The following is a 20204-nucleotide window of genomic DNA, read 5'->3' as shown; positions in this document are numbered from 1 at the left end:
TCATGCCCTGTAGAATATTTAGGATATCGTGCTTATAATAAAAGTTCACAAATTCAAATTTTTTTTGCTAGTTGTACTCCATTTTGAGAACAGCTGAAATTATGACATCACTGATTACATCATCAGTGTACTTCATGGTATTATAATTTCCCCAATATTTTGCAATAACATAATTTTAGATTAATATGATTGTCTATGGTATTTTGGTATTTTTGGTATCATACTTGATATTCAGGTTATGCCATTTAGATGTGTGACATATATAATGAAACTCCCTGTATCTAAATTTCTTTTAAATGAAACACTTTTACATTCTTGAAACATATAATTATCGTTGAATTATGAAATAGTTTTGAAAATGGTCGTAATTAGACGATAAAAGGTCCGTAATATAGGGTCCTCGAAGTAAAAATCTCAACTAATTAGATAGGGGTCACGTGGTACTGAATAGGTGTCAATGGTCTATTAGAACTCGTAAAGCTCGTATAAAAAAATATATATCAAATAGATATTGACGTTAAATAAATAAATTACGCAATATGGTCGGTGGAAATTTCGACATCATGATATTCTTTTGGTTATGGACGGTCAATCTTTTATGTATGATAGTCTTGCAGAGAGAAATAACCAGAAAATATAAAGAAGTCACCGTTTCAAGAAGCTCAGTGTGTTATTGGCTTTCTTACATATGTTGTATATGTGCTGGTTCCACTTCATAATAGATGTTATAGTAATACCTAAATACTTAAAAGTTATTACATGCTCAAGTACATGTCCATATAGGATGTAACTGTTCGATTGGTGTTTTCTTTCTTGAAATGGATATAACAGTGCATTTCTCTGGGTGAAGGTTCATTTTCCAGGTTTGCTCCCATTCAGCTAGTTTATTCAGATCGTCTTGTAGATGCATTCGGTCTATATCTGATGTTAAGGTGAGACATACAATGGTGTCGTCTGCAAATAGTCTTCTTGTTGATTTTATATTTTCTAGCATGTCATTGATGTAACACAGAAACAAGGTAGGACCTAGGACTGATCCCTGAGGTACCCCTGATTCGACTTCAATAAATTGAGATTTTGCCCCTTCCACCACTATGGCCTGATTTCAGTCATGAAGGAGACTTTCTATCCATTTATTGGTCTTGCCCCTTATACCATAATGATGTAATTCATGGATCAATAGACTGTGGCAGACTTTGTCAGAAGCTTTGCTGAAGTCCATGATCAGACAATCGGTTTGTTTTCCAGCGTACATCATCTATAAATTCTACCAATTGGGTGTCACATGATAGACCTTTCCGGAAGCCATGTTGTAGTGTGTATAGTATGTTATGATGATCAGCATGGTCCATGATGTTGCTAATTATAATATGTTCCATTGTTTTGCATGCAATACAGGTGAGTGATATTTGGCGGTAGTTCATCGTTTCATATTTTTTGCCTTTCTTAAAGATTGGGCAGACAATTGTTGTTCTCCAAATGCTTGGTATTCCTCTGGTGTTGTATGACTCTTGGTATATCAAAGTAAATATTGGTGATATGTGCAAAGCCAGCTCCTTCATGACTCGTTGTGTTATATTATCTGGTCCGGCAGCTTTATGAGGCTTGAGATTACTGAGTAACTTTGTAACTCCGTTTTTTGTGATCTGACTATCTGGCATTGTTGCAAAGTCTCCCCTCATCTTGCAGGTGTTCTTGAAGGACTTTTCTGATACTTCTGTTTTTGTTGAAAAGGCTTTTTGAAACTGTTTGTTTAGAATATTGGCTTTTCTTTAGATTCTGGATGGAGTATTCCGTCTGACTTCCGTGGTGGTATGCTGTTGTTATCTGATCTTATAAGCTTTATGCAAATCCAAAAGCATTTCAAAGATTGACCCCTCCTAGTTTTGTTATCTACTTCAGGCGTAAGATTCTTCAAGTAGGCATTTCTCAGTTGGCGCTCTGTTTCCTGCTTTAAACATTTGTATCTTAGTGCATTTCCTTGTTACCAGACTTTTTTTGCGTCTATATAAACAGTCTCTTTTACGTAAGAGTCTTTTGAAATCTCTGTTCAGCCAAGGACAACCATCTTTACTTTTAGCTATTTTATGCGGTATGTTGTTTTCTATACTTTCCTCTGGTTTTCCCAGAATTTCCACATGCTGTTTACTGTTTCGCCATTACTTTTCATGGTGACAATGTCCTTGTAGATTGTTTTGACTTCATTTGTAAAATTTTCCCATTTTGCCTTGTTGTATAGGGGAATCTGACGGGGTTTTTGTTGTCGTCTAGTTGGTACGATGTCTATTTCGGAGTACACAATGTCATGATCTGATATCCCAGGTATAATCTCTGTCCTGCGGAAGCTTTTCGGATGGTTAGTCACAATTATGTCCAGTTTGTTGTTTCCTCTGGTAGGTTCTTCTACTAATTGCGTTTATCCAGAGTCGTCTAAGATATCTGTAAATATATGGTGATTTTTGGAATACTCAGTATTTTACTTCAGTGTATTTCTTTTCCAGTCCCATCCTGGGAGATTGAAATCTCCAGCTGCTACTGTAAATGAATTTCTTATTCTAGAATCTCTCAATGCCTCGGTTAATTTATATTTGAACATTTTCAATGATGCCATGCTGAACAGTTCTGTCATATCATATAAGCTTGAATATTATAAAATATGGCGAAATAAAACAATATGGTCAACCCATGCTGATGCAGTCACACTCCAAAGAGAAGGCAAGTAAAATTTCCTGTGTTTAAAAAGGGTCAGCATAAAATTGTCTATCCATTTTTTTATCGTGTAAATTACATGTGAATGTCTTGTTTCATTAATTACTTCTTTTAAAACTTAAATAAATTAAATAAATCAAGGTATAAAAGCTCACATTTGATACCAGTATGTACATGCTTTGAGAGGGTTTTATGAGAAGTGATTCACTTTTCCGGACGATTAATTTGTCCGGGCGATTTCATTCGGACGGAGACGTCCGGATTAATGAGACACCACTGTAAATTTTTACGGGTAGCTGAATTCATGATTTGATTTTATGAAAAGTAAAGACATTTTTTAACAATCGAATGAAACTACAAACCCATTGTAAGAAATGTAATATATCTGTCTGATATGTCTAATAATGGTTTTGCTTTTCATGAGAAGATTTTTTATTGCCCATTGTGGCCCCAGCCTACCCCCAGGGGGGTCATGATATGAAAAAAAAAGAACCCTGGTGATGATTCTGTATAAATATGACTAAATATGGCTTTGCTGTTCTCGAGAAGAAGATTTTAAATAAAGATATTTCTTATATACTCTTATGAATAACTTTGATTCCCTGTTGTGACCCCGCCCTACCCGTAGGAGCCATTTTTTTAAAAAACAAATTTGAATCTAAACTATCTGAAGATGCTTCTGTATATATATGACTTATTATGATATTGCTATTCTTGAAAAAAATTTTCAAAAGATTTTCCCGAAACATTCCTATGTAAAACTTAGATCCCCGGTTGTGACCCAGCCCTATTCCTTGGGTCATGATTTAAACAACTTTGAATCTACAGTATGTAATGAATCTTTCACATAAGTTTCGTCTTTTCTGGCCCATTGATTCTTGACAAGAAGATTTTTTAAAGAAATGACACCCAAATTTTAATGAATTCGTAATTAGCTCCCCCTGAAAGAGGGCGTGGCACGTCCTGTGATCAAATTTAAATCCCCTTCACCTAAGGATACTTTGTGGCGAGTTTGGTTGAAATTGGCAAAGTAGTTCCGGAGAAGCTGGAAATGTTAAAAGTTTACAGACAATACCTGACACACAGCAGACGACACTACGGACAGATACACGATATATTTTCGATCAGAAAAGCTCACTTGAGCCTTCAGATCAGGTGAGCTAAAAAAATTCTATTAAGTATTTTCATAATTTTTATGAATATGTCCGGGGCATGTAGTGTTTGTCATGTCCGTCTTTTGTCCTTCCGTCTTTCTGTCCTCCCATCTGTTCTTCTGTTACACTTTGCTTTGAGCTCAGTTTCAAAGAAACTATTCAAGATATTTTCATCGATACATACTGATGAGAGTCAAACGCATCACCATTTTTTTTTTACCATGATATTTCCTTTCAACTTAACATTACTTTTCTTGAATTATTGTTTAGCTCAGTTTCAAAGAAACTATTTAAGATATTTTTATCAAATCTTATATGCTAATACATACTGATAAGAACTATTCAATTTCCTCAACATTTTTTGACCTTGACCTTTCCTTTAACTTCACTTTCCATAAATTTGTGTTTAGCTAAGTTTCAAAGAAATTGTTCAGGATATTTTAATGAAACTTTATATGCTGGTACATATTCATGAGATCAATTCAACTACATCAACATTTTTGACCTTGACTTTTCTTTGACCTTGACCTTACTCTTTTAAATTAGTGATTATCCCAAAATTCAAGAAACTAAACATATTTTTATCGAACCTTATATGCTTAAAACATATTTTTATCGAACCTTACATGCTTATATACATTGATGAGAGCTGTTCAACTGCATCAACATTTTTTTACCTTGACCTTTCCTGTGACCTTGACTTCACTTTTATTAAAGAAGTGTTAAGCTCAGTTTCAAAGAAACAATTTAATATATTTAAATCAAATCTAATATGCTGATACATATTGGTGAGAGCTATTCGACTGCATCAACATTTTCACTTTGACTTTTCCTTGGACTTTGACGTTTAGCTATATTTCAAAGAAACTATTCAAGATATTTTTATCAATTCTGTATGCTTATACATATTGATGAGAGCTATTCAATGGCATCAACATTTTCACCTTTACCTTTCTTTTGACTTTGACTTCAAATTTGTGTTTAGCTAAATTTCAAAGAAACTATTCAAGATATTTTTATCAAACTTCATATGCTTATACATATTAATGAGAGCTTTTTAATCGCATCAACTTTCTTGACCTTTACCTTTCCTTTGACCTTGCCCTTACTTTTCTCAAATTTGTATTAAGCCCATTTTGAAAGAAACAATTCAAGATGTGTTTTACGTAAGCTTATGCACTGATACATTATTTGATGAGAATTTTCCAACTGTGTCCAATTTTATTTTTGACCTTGACCTCCCCAATGACCTTTGATTTTACTATTTATTGTGTATAAAACTCTGTTATAAAGAAACTTTATCAAGACATTTTCATCAAACTTCATACACTAATACAAATTTTCATGTTGCATTACTGATGAACCCTGGCTGAGGTATTCATGTGCTATGGACATATTCCTAGTTTTAAAAAGTCATCAAAATATGATAGGTTTACAAAATTAAAAAAAAAACTAGAAGTAGGCGATACTATCGTTCAAAGTCGGTTTATTCACTGCAATACAATGTTCTTAGATTTCTGGTGAAGTGTTTTACAGTTTTCAGACTTTGCACTTCTCTCCTTTGTGACTGATAGAAAATGCATGATGTGCAAATTTACATTTATCTCACTTTTCAGTGAGATTCTTTCAATGCAGGGGAGATAATTTGCCGACGATCTCACTTTTATATACAATTTTACAAGATTTTCATTCTGAAACGGAAAACATAATAAAGTTACATTCAAGGCATTTAACAATTTTTTGTACTTTAAAGCGTTTCATCACTTTTTTTATATAATGTACAGAAATGTTCTTATTTTACATACAAATGTTAATTTCATTATTATTGTACATTGCTAGGATCTGTTAGAAATTACAGGAGAATGACGTCAGTTAATAAAGAATCTTCAAATCTCAACTATATAAAACACTATAGTACTCTCTTGCAGTTATCAATGAGTTTATTAGTATTTGATGTACAGTGGTAGTCACACACGCTCTAAGTACTTAAATACCATGATTGTTGGGACGTTTTTCTGCAGCGCGTACAGATTGTCGTCTTCGTCAACACAAATGTTGCGCACATTCCTTATTTTTTGTTCTCTTGTAAGTATTCGGGAGCGAACATTGCCTTCTTGGTCAAGAATAAATACCCCTGATGTTTTATAGGAAGCGTTGCACACTAGCACATTCCCTACATTATCTACGGTTACTCCATGAGGCCAAAAATCATCAGTTTTAAAATCAAATAAATGTTTTCCAAATTTGTTCACCGCAACTAATGCTCTTAAATGGTAATCCGATACGTAAATATTCCCCTTATCATTTTCTGCCATAAAATGTGGGAATCGATAGAGAGGTTTTTCGTCATACAATTGAATTTCCTGAAGAATTTTTTTACCGGTTTGGTCATATCTACTTATTTTAGCCTCTGCCTCATTGTCTTTTTCCTTCGTTAGGCCCAGAAATATATCTCCCGTAAGGCAAGATGAATGTATACTGCGTGGAACCCAATCCTCTGTTTTCAAGAATTTTGCAATTCTGAAGTTTTCCATAACTTCAAAAATCCATTTCTCTTCTACATCTGTGAATAGGACGTTTTCCTCTTTGTGTATTGCAATACCTGTGGTAAACGTTGAATTTCTCCTTAGGTTGTGAAAAATTTCTCCTTCGTAGTTGATGTGGATGAGTTGGTTATCCAAATCGCTGACCCATATGTTCCGTGATGATTTACAAGCAATGTGATGAATTTCTTCCATCTCTTCAATCCGAATTTTTTTCTGAAGATTTGCTTTTTCTAAGAGAATGTATCTACTTTCATCATTGCTGTTATTCACTAGAATATTTTAAAAATAAAAAAGACAATTAAAAAATGTAGACAATATTTCATAATTCGTTGGATATAATAATACATTTAAACAATAAAATGCATGTACTGCAGGGATACTGGTTGCGGTATTGCAGAAAAAATATATATCTAGCGTTTACAAGCGGGTTACGTATTTTTTTTTGGGGGGGGGGGATTAAAACCGCTATGCACTCCATTGACAAACGAAGAAAGACATTTTATTGTTTAGCCCAAAGCTAACAACGTTTTTGAAAATTATATTTTTGGGGGGCGGGGTGGGGATTCTCTAAGTTTCCGTAATTTTTTTTCTTTTCAAATGCTTGGAATTTGACCGAGTTCGACCGAACAGCAACAAAAAGTGTGTATGAGAGGGGGGAGGCGAGCAGCATTTAAATGATTGAATTTCTACATATCGAAACTTAAGCCAAAAAAAAGGTCCGAAAAAGTGGAGAAAATAGGCAAAAATTTGAGCCCCCCTTCCTGACACCTTCCCCTGCTTATAACATGCCTGTTTATTGTATAATGAGTTTGGAAACCTTTTACGAATCGAAGTTGCAAGCTATTAAATTAAAGCAAAATACTAAAATACTGGGTAAAACTTAATACTTAAAACAATTTCAGTTGTTTTTTATGCCCCCGGATCGAAAGATCCCGGGGGTATATTGTTTTTGTCCTGTCTGTCTGTTTGTCGGTTTATCTGTTTGTCTGTTGTCAACTTTAACCTTGCCCATAACTTTTGATTGGTTGGAGCTATGACTTTCATATTTCACATGTGTATTCCTTGTGACAAGACCTTTCTTTGGGTACCATCATATTTGACCTTTTGACCTTGACCTTGGAGTTTGACCCACTTTTGCAAAATTTTATGAGACTTTAACCTTGGCCATAACTTCTGAACAGTTGGTGCTTGGGGTATCAAACTTCACATGTGTATTCTTTGTGACAAGGCCTTCCTTTGGATACCAACAACTTTGACCTTTAGAACCTTGACCTTGGACTTTGACCTACTTTTGAAAAACTTTAACCTTGGCCATAACTTTTAAACAGTTGGTGCTTAGGATTCAAACTTCACATGTGTATTCCTTGCGACAAGACCTTCCTCTGGATATCAACCACTTTGACCCTTTGACCTTGACCTAGGAGTTTTACCTACTTTTGAAAAACTTTAACCTTGGCCATAACTTTTGAATGGTTGGAGCTAGGGCTTTCATACTTCCCATATGTAATCCTTGTGACAAGGCCTTCCTTGGAATACCAACCACTTTGGCCCTTTAACCTTGACCTAGGATTTTGACCTACTTTTGAAAAACTTTAACTTTGGCCATAACTTTTGAACAATTGATGCTAGGGCTTCCATACTTCACATATGTAATTCTTGTGACAAGACCTTCCTTTGGATACCAACCACTTTGACCCTTTGACCTTGACCCAGGAGTTTGACCTACTTTTGAAAAACTTTAACCTTGGCCATAACTTTTGAATGGTTGGTGCTAGGGCTTTCATACTTCACATATATAATCCTTGTGACAAGATCTTCCTTTGGATACCAACCACTTTGACATTGACCTTGACGTTTGACTTTTATTTAAAAAACTTTAACCTTCGCCATAACTTTTGAACAGTTGTATCTAGGTCTTTCAAATTTCACAGGTATATTCCTCGAGACAAGACCTTTCTTTGGGTATCAACATTTTTTATCTTTTGGCCTGGATTTTGACTTGCATTTTAGGAACTTTAACCTTCGCCATAAGCTGCCATACGGGGGCATCAGTGTTTCACAAACACATCTTGTTTAATTATGTCATACATATTTCTGCAATTCAAAAATGGAGGGATTATGAGAATTTATCACCCTGTTCATTTTAAATTTTATAATTATGCATTCTTTCGGCAAGTAACAAAAATATTATAATACAATGATAGAAAATTATAATATGTATCTTAATATTAACCTCGTCATAAACCCTTCAAAGTTCTTTTCTATGCCGTTTCGGGAAAAAAAACCCCACTAGCTCCTACATGTAGCTATTCAAAAATATTCCGGTTTTGCTTTTAATTATTTATTATAGTACATTTAACTTTAAACACATAAAACATTTTTTGTTGCATGTTTAATTGCTCTTTTTTTTATTCAGAAAATACCTCTAAACTATTGACTTAATTAATGGGAAATTATCAAGATTATGGTGGAAATTTTAATTATTCAGTTTATGTCACAAAAAGTTGGTTAGGACCCCCCTTTTCGATCAAGTTCGCCTCCCCAATGTCAAATACTTGCCGACGCCCCTATGTGTGACATCTACACTGGAAAATTCGTGTCTGATTTCTGAGGCAAGTTTCATGGTTTTTTCTTAATTTTTTTCTTGTCTTTTGAAATTAAAGAAAAAAAAAGATGTACATCCAAATGACGAAAATAAACAGAAAGTTTCTAACTTCTTTTTTTAGTCTTCTTTTGTACATGCATATGAATAGATTTACTTGGGAAAAATGTGTATTTTGATACGATTAACCGATTAATCGGTCGGAACGCCTTGCGATTAACCGATTAGCAATTCTGTAATCGATTGCCATCCCTAATTCATATCTGTATAAATTATTCTTAAAAAGTGGATGAGAATACATAATATTGAAACGGAAATGGGTTTTGTCGTTTAGTTTCGTATAAAACGTTGGGCATACGTTTTTATTTTTTCATTTCTTAAACACTAAAAATTATTAATTCTACTATCATTTAAGTAGGTCGAAACCCAGAAGGGCAGTTGGCACGTTGGTTGGAAATCCTTAGTACATATAGTTTTGGGATGCAACACCGATCAGGAACCCAACACAGTGATGCAGACGCACTGAGTCGTGTGTCATGTTGCCAATGTGGTTTTGATCCAAACTGGGAGAAAAATTTGGAAAATAACAAGCAAGAAGAAGTGAGAGCAATAGCCCAAGCCAATGGGTCAAAGGAAGACAATGATGATCTAATTTTGTCAATGAGAGACATGCAAGACAAAGACAACGATTTATATCTTGTCAAACGTTGGATCAAAAAGAAGGAAGACCTGAATACAGTGAGATCAGTGGCCAAGGATATGTGGTACGTTCTTCGTGGTCACAGTGGAACAATCTCTATATTGAGAATGACAATTTTTATAGAACATTTGTAGAGGAAGATGAAAAGACTATCCGCTTGCAGGCTATTGTGCCAAGTAGCAAACAACGGACAATATTCGAGTTCTGTCATGATGTGGGGACAGCTGCACATCTTGACGTAAGACATTAGCTAGAATAAGACGAAAGTTCTATTGGCCTGGTTTGCAAGCAGATACCAGAATGTACAAAGCAGGTTGTGAGAAATGCTGTAAGAGAAAGCGTCCTCAAATGAAGAGAAGAACACCCATGGAGTTGGTTGAAAGTGGTTATCCATGGACAGGATCGCCACGGACATCCTGGGAGAACTACCAACGACTGAGGATGGCAACAAGTATATTTTGGTTGTTTCGGACTATTTTACGAAATGGACCCAATTTTTCCCTATGCCGAACAGGGAAGCCAAGACAGTGGAAAGACTTATTGTTGAAGAAGTGATTGCCCGGTTCGGTGTACCATTATTAATTCACTCTGACCAAGTTCGTCAGTATGAGAGTCCGCTCTTTGACGAGATAAGCCAGGTTCTTCAGATAAAGAAAACACGTACCAGCCCCTACCATCCATAAAGTGATGGAATGGTAGAGCGTTTTAACATGACTTTAGGAGTAATGTTAAGCGCTTATGTGAATGACCATCATTCTGATTGGGACAAACACTTACCATTTGTAATGATGGCTTACAGGGCTTCCATTCATGAGACAACTGGGTGTACTCCCAATTACCTGATGCTGGGAAGAGAAGTGTCAACACCACTTGTCATTATGTTTGAGATGCCCAGATCAGTTCAACAAATTCCAAAAGATAAATAGGCATGGAAATTAAAAGAAACCATGGAAAACGCACACAAACATGTCAGAGAGAACATACAAACGGCAATGATTAGGCAGATGAAGTATCACCACCAAAACTGTCATGGCAGAAATTTGAGCCCGGGTGCCAAGTCTCTGTTTTCTTTCCCATTCGGAAGGCAGGTCGCTCGCCAAAATTTACTAGTTACTGGCGAGGTCCTTACAATGTGTTGTCAAAGATGACAGATCTTACCTACAAAGTTGACTGTGGACGTAATGGAAAGCCACAAGTCATACATGTTGACAAAATGCGTCGTAGGTACCCTCAAACTTTGCAAGGCGAGATACCTGATGATGAGAGATCAGCACCAGAGGAAGACCGTTGTTGTTTTACGCCGATTCGGCAATATTTCAGCCATATTTCGGCGGTCGACGCAAGAAGAGACCACAGTGGATGGAAGACTACGTCTTGTACTAGAGACATGTCACAAATTTTTAGAAATTCTGCAGTATTGTTAATATCTATATATTGTAAATAGTCAATCATATGCAAATGTCACGTGCGGTTTGATTGATTGATGGGGGCGTTAAACAACAAACAATCAATCAAACCGCACGTGACATTTGGTACGTCTAGACTCTGATGTCACATGACGTCGTATTTAAGTTACCAAACCAAACCTGAACAGTGCTGATTTTAATGAAGAACGCTTTATTTACTTTTTACTGCAATATATCCATTAAACCACGATGAGTTCATTTTTGTTGAACTTTTGTTGTTATTCTCGTGAGAACGTAGCTTTAACAAGCGATGCATTGTGGGTCCAGAGTTACTATGGAAAAAAATTCTATTGGATGAATGTGCATTAGTCCGAATTTTCTCTTCGCCCAGGCGTTGCTTTAAGAGCTCGCAGTGACGAGCGCCCTAACTGTCCTCAATTTATAGCCACAAGTGCCTACTTAGTACTTGCAACACCAGGATGGCCACCGGTATGCAAGAAACGGTCAAAATACCAGAAAAATGAGCGACACTCGCTATTATGTGCATGTGTGAATTTATTTCAGTTTAATAAATGACAAATAAAATATACTTATTAAAGAAATACGTTTGTATTTAGTATGTGAAATAAATCCTTCAAAGAACCCTAGAGGTCCTTGTTATTGGGAAAAAAACAGGGGTTACATATATATTGCTTTGATTTTATTGATGAATTATTTTATGTTCAATGTATGAGTTTTACTTATTCACCAATCAAAGGTCCTCAAGGGGCATATAAAATGTACTGTTTGCCAAAAAAGGAATCTCAAAAATTAAATTCATTTCTTAAATACATGTACTTGATTATATCATGACCTTTTTATGTAATAATACCCTCAAATCCGACTGTTCCTTAACTTACAATATATTATCAGACATGAAGCATCGTTTTTCAAAGGTGGGGGGACTGGTCCGTCAATGAAAATTGCCATACAAAATTCACAGCAAAATTACTTTTGGAAAAAAAATCGAGGGAAGGGGAATACCCCCGCCCCCCTTCCCCGATACTTAGTACCTGAATAAATGGAAATTAATCTCATGTAGATGTATCTATTTATTTTACCCACATTTATCCGGATTAAACAATCCTAATAATTGGACGATCCTAAGAGTAAATCAATCAAATTACCAAATTCACTTTATGTAGGATTTAATTGTTTACTTACTAGTGTAGGAAAATAAGTTTGTTTGTTTCTCCCGACTCTGAAAAAAAGAAACAAATTGATACATGTATATAAAAGATCTAAATGTTCTGGAAGCTACTGAAATATTTTAAAATGCAATCTTGAAAAGGTTAGATTCACATATATAAAAATATGTATAAAACTAGTGGGTATTGTTTTTTTTTTTTTACAAAAAAACACATGTCTCCCCTTCTTTACCAACATTAACGAGTGCAAATATATGATCAGGGTCAAAAATAATAATGCAGTGCATCTCAACTCAAATTCTGTGTACAAAATTTCAAGTCTTCATGTCAAACGCATCTCAAGTAATGGTCTGGTTGTGTTTTTCTTAATTTAACCTTGAAGAAAGTGGTCAAGGTCAAATATTTTGATGCAGTACATTTAGTCTCAATGTTGTCTTTCCTTGTTCCAAGTTTGAAATCCTAATGTCAAAAAGTTCTCAAGTTATGACCTATACTATATTTTCATGTAAACGATTGACCTTGACTTTATTAATAGGTCAAGGTGAAAAAAATGTTGCCATTCACCCTTCCTCTATACCACCTCTCCATGTTCCAAGTTTAAAGTCTTAATGTCAGGGTTCTCAAGTTATGGTTTAGTCATGTTTTCTCTATTTGACCTTGAAGAAAGGGGTCAAGGTCAAAATTTTGAAGTTTTGCATCTTGTAACAATGTCTTCTTTCTATGTTACAAGTTTGAAGTCCTAATATCAAAGGGTACTCAAGCTAAGGCCTGGACTCTATTTTGATGTAAAAGATTGACCTTGACATTATAATAATTGGATCAAGGTCAAAAATTTTGGTGGCATGCATCCTTCCTTCATACCACTTCTGCATGTTCCATGTCTGAAGTCTTTATAACAAAGGATTCTTAAGTAATGGTCTATCAAGTTTTTTCCCTATTTGACCTTGAGGAAGAAAAGAGGTCAAGGTCAAAAATTTTGGTGTTTTGCATCTTGTATCAATGTATTCTTTCTATGTTACAAGTTTGAAGTCCTAATATCAAAGGGTACTCAAGCTATATCTTGGACTCTATTTTGATGTAAAAGATTGACCTTGACCTAATAATAATTGAATCAAGGTCAAAAATTTTGGTGGCGTGCATCCCTCCTTTATACCATCTCTGCATGTTCCAAGTTTGAAGTCTTAATGTCAAAAGGTTCTCAAGTTATGGTCAGATCGTTTTTTTTCCCTATTTGACCTTGAAGGCAGAAAGGGGTCAAGGTCAAAATTCTAATGCAGTGCATTTTGTCTCAAGGTCTTCTTCCTATGTTACAAATTTGAAGTCCTAATATCAAAGGGATCTCAAGTTATAGACTAAACTCTATTTTGATGTAAAAGATTGACCTTGACCTTATAAATAGGTCAAGGTCAAAAATGTTGGTGGCTTGCACTCCTTCTCAATGTCATCTATCTATGTTCCAAGTTTGAAGTTTAATGTCAAAGGGTATTAAAGTTACGGCCTGGAGAAAATTTGGATGAAGAAGAAGAAGAAGAAAATCGACAAAAACAATATGTCTCCCCTGGAAGGGGAGACATAATTATGTGATTATATATAAGATTGGTCAGATAATAATAATTCTTTTTTTCTCCTTACAATCCAGAATGAATATATGTTGTCACAATCAATGGCATGCGCGTGGTCTTTGCAGGTAGAACATTCGAGTTTTCCGGACGAACTCAAAAATCTTTCCTCGGGTATAATTGCTGATTCCATTCCAATTTCTTTCCTGCATCTAAGTCCAACGTAATATTTCAAACCCTCATCAGCATTCTCTGGATTAAAATTCTGGAGAAAATCTTGAATGCATGTTCTTATATCATTTGTAACACTGCTACTGATCTCATTGTCCTCAAGAACAAATGCTTTTATTTCAATAGAGTATTGTAAAGCTCTATCCAGTATCTTAAAAGTACTTTTGTCCACACATTTTAAAATGATTTTATGAGATAAATTTGTCTTATGCTCCAGAATAATCGCCGTATGAAAGACACACTCATTGCCTCCTTTCTGCCAAATTTTCCAACCTAAAATGTTTATGCAATGGGAAACAAGTTGAAAAAAAATTGTAACAGGTAAAAACTCGAATACGAAGCAAAGTGTGGATGACACCTCATACATCTGAATCACTTCAGTTTCTTCAAACTTTTGTTTGTTCATGAAAGGAACATACCATTTCGTTTCTCCTATTTCTGCCAACATTCCAAAATGTTTCATATAATAAAGCAAAGACTCTTTATGCGTTAAAAACGACTGGTCCTTATTCCATATTGATTCCAGTAAATCTCCACCTACGAGACCAGAGGTGTTAAATTCATTCCAAGTATCACACCAAACGTTGTCGTATCGTAAGGGACTTTCTAGATCTATGAGACATTGAAAGGCATCAATGAACCACTGTATATTTAAAATGACAAATTCCTCTGCGCTGTTATTGCTTGCAAAAAGTATGATTCTGATTTCATGAAAAAACTTCAGAGCTGTAAGCATATCTTTTCTGTCATCTATTCCAATGCTCGTCTCATTTTTTACAATTTCCCACAGGACTGAAATCTTCATTGCATTGCTTTTTTCTCTTAATTTTCTTAGAATAGCTTCAAGTCGTAACCAAGATGTCGGTACTAATTTTCCCCAATGGTCTTGTTCCTTAAGAATTTCAACAATGGTTTGTTTAATTTTATTCAAGTTTTTTCTTGATGATTTGGCTACTGCAAAAACTCTCTCAACATCTATGTGCTTTCGGAGAACCCATGGAAGATCTTTGATTATTTTCTCATATAATAACTTCATTTTCTAAATAAAAGACATGAAAAAAAGTATGAAATTATTAGAATTCTGATTGATTTTAAATTATCGACATGTAACAAAATTTGTGGATTTTTATAGATGATGATGTATTAAAAACATAAACCATCTCTAGGGTCTGTTGATATTTATCAAACAATACAAAGAAATATCGTTTTATAAATAGTACAGTACCTCCTTCTCACAACCCTTCGGAATGTGTTCTGTATGGGAGGCCACAATTATAACTGGTGCGTCCACGGAACCAAATGTATGGATTGACGATATCCAGTATCGAATGTAATCTGTAAATTGAAAATTTAACATTCTTTTAAAATCTAGTACTAGTATCTTTAAAATATGAATTACTAGAACGATTAAGAGATTTTTATTCAGAAAATTATATACTTTGAGACATGTCTGAGAGAAAAAAAAAATTACCTAGATACGTCCAGTCAGAATATACGAGACCCGGTGTTTCACAAGCTTCTTCTGCTTTTGAATCAATATCTTTTGAGGCATCAACGACTAAGAGATGAAAAGCACGTGATCCAAAGTAAATATGATGACAGGCGTAATATGCACTCTGACCTCCAAAATCTAGAATAGTCACATTTTTCAAGTCTTTGTCTTGAACAGTAAAGGGAATGTTTATATTTGTCATATCCAAGTTGAAATTTTTGTTTGGAATGTCTTTCGCTGTCTCCTCAGCATGCACTTCGTTTTCATTTTTAGGCACATGTTGAGCATCTGAATTGGTTGAACTGCTCTGAACAGATTTTGGTATTTGCAAAGGTGTAGATTTTTCGGTATCAATAGTATTTCTTTCCAAAATCGATTTAGTAACCGTAGTAGAATTTTCCAGATCTTTTATTCGGTTTGTTTTTGGATTTTCTCTCACTTTTTTAATTTGATTTCTCTTCAGGTCATTCTCTGATTTTAGGTGTCGAATTGAAATATTCAGCGCTGGTCCTTTCATTTCTTCGGTCGGACAAACTGTAAAGATAACAAGACTAAATACAGGTATATGTATGGACCGGCATTGCCTTCAACCCCTTTTATATGCAAATCCTATGGTCGATTCAATGACCTTGTTAGGAATTACAATCTATCGTTAAGTCGAATGTTGATTGACGTTTTTTCATTTTTCCGTTTACCCGATCAAGGCAAGGAGTACACGGCGGGTGTGACCGGTCGACTGGGGATGCTTACTTCTACTTGGCACCTGATCCCATCTCTTATGCTTTTGAAGGTCTGTGTTTGCTCTGCTCACAATTTGTATTGTTTAAATGGGTTTTTGAGCTTAATTACTGTTTGTTATCTTCATATTTCATTAGAAGTTTTTAACAAATTACAGGCAACATAATGCTAAAGCTGAAACCAATCCAGTCATAGATAAAATAATGAAAGTTTGAGAATCCATGCAGAAAATTTCGAACATATAGGATATTTTTTTTTAATTATCTTAAACATAAGTTACATAGTATTTTGTCGTGTCCTTGACCTAAGTAATTCTGTTCTACATGAAAATATTTGCATAGGAGTTCTTTTACGTATGAGAGGAAAAGTTTTAAAGATAATTTCTGTATTCAAACCACTTTAACGGGATGATTCCGCAATAATTTGACAAACCAAGAGGAAAGTTTTAATACCGTGTCTTTAAAGTACTCTAAATATTTTTCACTTTACAATGATCTTTATTGTTAATTTTATGGTGATCCATGAAATATTTGTCATTTCCTCCTCAGATGGACAAATATCTATAAATAAACCTTCATCTAAGGCTACATTAAAAGGTATAAAATCATAGCAGAAAGAAGACAGAAAGATAAATCCCCATGATTTCATTGGAAGGAACTTAAAAGAAATATTAGTTTTTAACGTATTCAAAAGAATGTGTGAACAAAAAGGTTAAAAATTTAAATGGCCTATGCAGTTTGTCAATCTTTTAATGAGTGGTTTTAGTTTAAAATCCTACCAAAAAAGAACAAAATCATAATCTCATCTATTAAGAAAAAGTAACCTTCTAAATTGTCTCCCTCTACATCGACCTTGAATACGTTCGGGTGGATTTCCAAACTTTTTGTTTGTACTGTTGTGAGATCACGCTCTCCTTTCAGCTTCTTTATCAGAGTTGTTTTTCCTGCTCGGGCCCATCCAACTACTGTACCTTGTCCGTGGAACACTTGAACTCCGCCTGTCTGTATATCTCTAACAAATGTTTCTCTATCATTTTTGCCCATGTGTAATATTTCTTTGGGGATTCTCACTGCAACGATATATACGAAAAAAAACTTACTTAGACACCATTGTCTTACTAATGACAACTTTCTTTCAGACATTTGGTCTTTATCATAAATCCTTGACCTGATTGACATGAAGCATTATCCTTGGTTTTAATCTATAAGTCTGCTAAGTCTGCAAACTGACAGAAATTAGACCATCCTTTGATATTCTATCACGAAGGGGCCAAGTAGATGTTCAACTCTCCTTGTTGAATTTATTTTCTAATGAACAAGGTAAGCTGTTTCTAAATAAAATACACAAATACTTGTCAATATCTGACTAAAATCAGATCTTTTGATCAACTTACGTAGATCGCTACCCTATGTAAGCAGATAAAAAGATCTGGTTTTAATCAAACGCATGCATGTATTTTGATACAAAATGTACCCAAATTTAGTCTCCAACACTGAATTTCTATTCCAATTGAATGAATAAGTTTTTACTTACATTTTTCAGCAATGAACGAATACAAGGAAGTATCACGAAGAGCACAGTGGACTAAAAAGTCATATCCCATCCGATTGATAACATAGAGAAGTTCTTCCTTTCTTTTGCATTCTTTGTGACAGTATTGTTGAATATTTTCTAAGTCAGCATGCTTAATAAAGATTTTGGTGAAACCGGCCCACGTGAAATAAGTCTGTAAGGCTTCTTCCTTAATATTTTGTGTTTTAAATAATACCACGTCATTTTCTACTTTGAATATTTCTCTTTTTTGGAGAGCAATTTCCTTCAATGATTCTCTTGAAGGTACATTTGCTAGCCTGAATATTTTCAGAGCTCTTAGCGAATGATTTAGTGAAAAATCTTCATAAAGTCTTAATTCGTATCTGCTCTGAAGCAACATGCAGCAAAACAAAGCATTCAGGACACAGGGCTTAGTGGAATAATCACCTGTAAGATAAAAAGTAAGAAACCTTTATCAAGTAAAGAAAGTAAGAATGAAAATTATGAAAGTTGCATACTAGTACTTGTGGTTGATCTTAATTGGGGTTTATATATATATATATATATATATATATATATATATATATATATATATATATATATATATATATATATATATATATATATATATATATATATATATATATATACGAGGGTTGTCCACAATGTTCGTGGGCAATGACATTTTTGTCCAACTGAATGGTCCTAGATATACTTATTGTATACCAAATTATTTTTTTAAAATCCAACAAATCTAAGTCAGAATATTTTAGTTTCGGTTGTTTTAACTTATAAAGTTGAAACTTAAACTCGTCATAAACTTGAAATAAAGTTTTTGGATTAAAATGATAATTTCATTTATAAAATAAGCCAAAACTTAATAAAAATAAAATGTGCCTCAAAGAAAGCGGTTGTCGTCATTTTCTGATATTTTTTTTTTGTATTGCTTATATTGCACATATATTCAAAATATTAAGAAAAAAAATAAACCGCAAGAAATATATTTCAAAAATTGACAAAAAAAGTGACGTCGGCCATCCGAATGGAACAGTGTCCAATTATAAAATTATGTTTTAATGTGGTTGAAACGACGTCAAAGACAAACTAATTATTCAAACAATAGAAAATTATTGGAATGTATATAGATCATTGATTTGAAATAGATATATCGCCTTGGCCAAGATCAAGTGCCCATGTTGGTTGCAGATTAACCAAAAAATGAAGTCTAATGAATCGTATTACAAGTATGTTCTATGTAACACTACATCCTTTTTGCAGATTTTCTGAAATTTCTGTCCATTTCTGTCAATCGGTTAAAAAGATTTCACTCTTATTTTAGCAGAGACCCAAGTGGGCTACGGACTATACATATTCAAGCATAACATCTTTATCATATTCAACTAAACAAAAAAGTATAATTCAAATACAAACTCTTCACAAAATATTGTCTGAACAAAAAAGTCACATAACTCATTTCCATCAAAAGTGTTAGAGTATATAAAGGACATGAGTAAATTTATTAATCTCTGGGAGTTTTTCTACTCTTTAATATTTAGACATTTGAAGTAAAAGTACATTAAGTACTTTCCATTTTTCTAAAGATACTGTATATGGGGATGAAAATTTCAAACTTATTTGGAAATACTCAGAGAAAAACTGTGTCAGATATTTTTTGATTGACAATTTTGAGACCCCAGGCTACGGATTATACATATAGCATTTTTCATTTATTGAGAGACCATAGAAATATAGATGTTTGTATCAGTAAATATTTGTTAAAATTATCATCATGGAGTTCACACGTGTTTAATAAATCCTTTCGTTTGGATATTGAATCAATTTTACAAAAATACTGTAAAATTTAACAAAATAAAACAAAAACTTCAAATAAATTCACAATACGAGTAAAATATGAATTGTCAAAACAAAATAATACATGTCAGAATTCAGAATTACACGTGATTGGTGTTTTGATAAAAAAATATATAGTTTAAGACCGTCTAAAGACCAAGAATGAGCTTAGAATTAGCATTTATGAGGCTGAATTTCATGTGAGCACTGGGGCTACGGACTATACTGTTAAACATCTCTATTGTGGACAATCATCTTAAAGAAAATATAATTGTATAATCAAATTTGTGGCAATTTGTTTAATTATTTGGTATTCTATAACAGTTCACGCCACTTAGTTTGAGTATTTAAAATACCATATTTAAAAATCAATTGTCTCATGTACTGTGTACTTTCAACGCCAAATGAAATTCCAGTTAAACTAATTAAAGCATTATTGGTGTTCAAACTATAATGAATAAAAGCAAGAGGAGCTGTATTTAAGTCAAGGCATGAT

The 20204-nt window shown here is 34.0% G+C and overlaps 2 protein-coding genes across 2 annotated transcripts; both read right to left on the bottom strand.

Moving 5' to 3' along the window:
* Positions 1-5830: 5830 nt before the first annotated feature.
* On the bottom strand, positions 5831-6601 carry LOC133200823 (tripartite motif-containing protein 2-like). The gene has a single exon (XM_061336639.1). The coding sequence runs from the start codon at positions 6599-6601 to the stop codon at positions 5831-5833; it is 771 nt and encodes a 256-aa protein (XP_061192623.1).
* Positions 6602-13159: 6558 nt separating this feature from the next.
* On the bottom strand, positions 13160-17367 carry LOC133200822 (uncharacterized). The gene is made up of 5 exons (XM_061336638.1): positions 17148-17367; positions 15566-16120; positions 15320-15429; positions 13937-15133; positions 13160-13192 (listed from the first exon to the last, which is right to left on the bottom strand). Exons 1-5 carry the CDS (start codon positions 17365-17367, stop codon positions 13160-13162), a joined length of 2115 nt encoding a protein of 704 aa, XP_061192622.1.
* Positions 17368-20204: the final 2837 nt, after the last annotated feature.

This window comes from Saccostrea echinata, unplaced genomic scaffold (assembly GCF_033153115.1).
Source record: "Saccostrea echinata isolate AGI-Se365-2 ecotype Australia unplaced genomic scaffold, CSIRO_AGI_Sech_v1 ptg000041l, whole genome shotgun sequence".
NCBI lineage: Eukaryota > Metazoa > Mollusca > Bivalvia > Ostreida > Ostreidae > Saccostrea > Saccostrea echinata.
The sequence above is the reverse complement of the archived record's forward strand: the minus strand, read 5'-3'. Positions and strand labels throughout refer to the sequence as shown.

Bases quoted from the DNA above. Each gene is read 5' to 3' on its own strand.
- LOC133200823 (XM_061336639.1), bottom strand. From the start codon at position 6,601: ATGGAAGAAATTCATCACATTGCTTGTAAATCATCACGGAACATATGG.
- LOC133200822 (XM_061336638.1), bottom strand. From the start codon at position 17,367: ATGGGCAAAAATGATAGAGAAACATTTGTTAGAGATATACAGACAGGC. The intron at 16,121-17,147 runs GTTACTTTTTCT...TTATCTTTACAG, and splicing joins AGAGGGAGACAATTTAGAAG to TTTGTCCGACCGAAGAAATG. The intron at 13,193-13,936 runs GTAAGGAGAAAA...TTTGTTATAAAG, and splicing joins ACATATATTCATTCTGGATT to ACTTCAGACATGGAACATGC.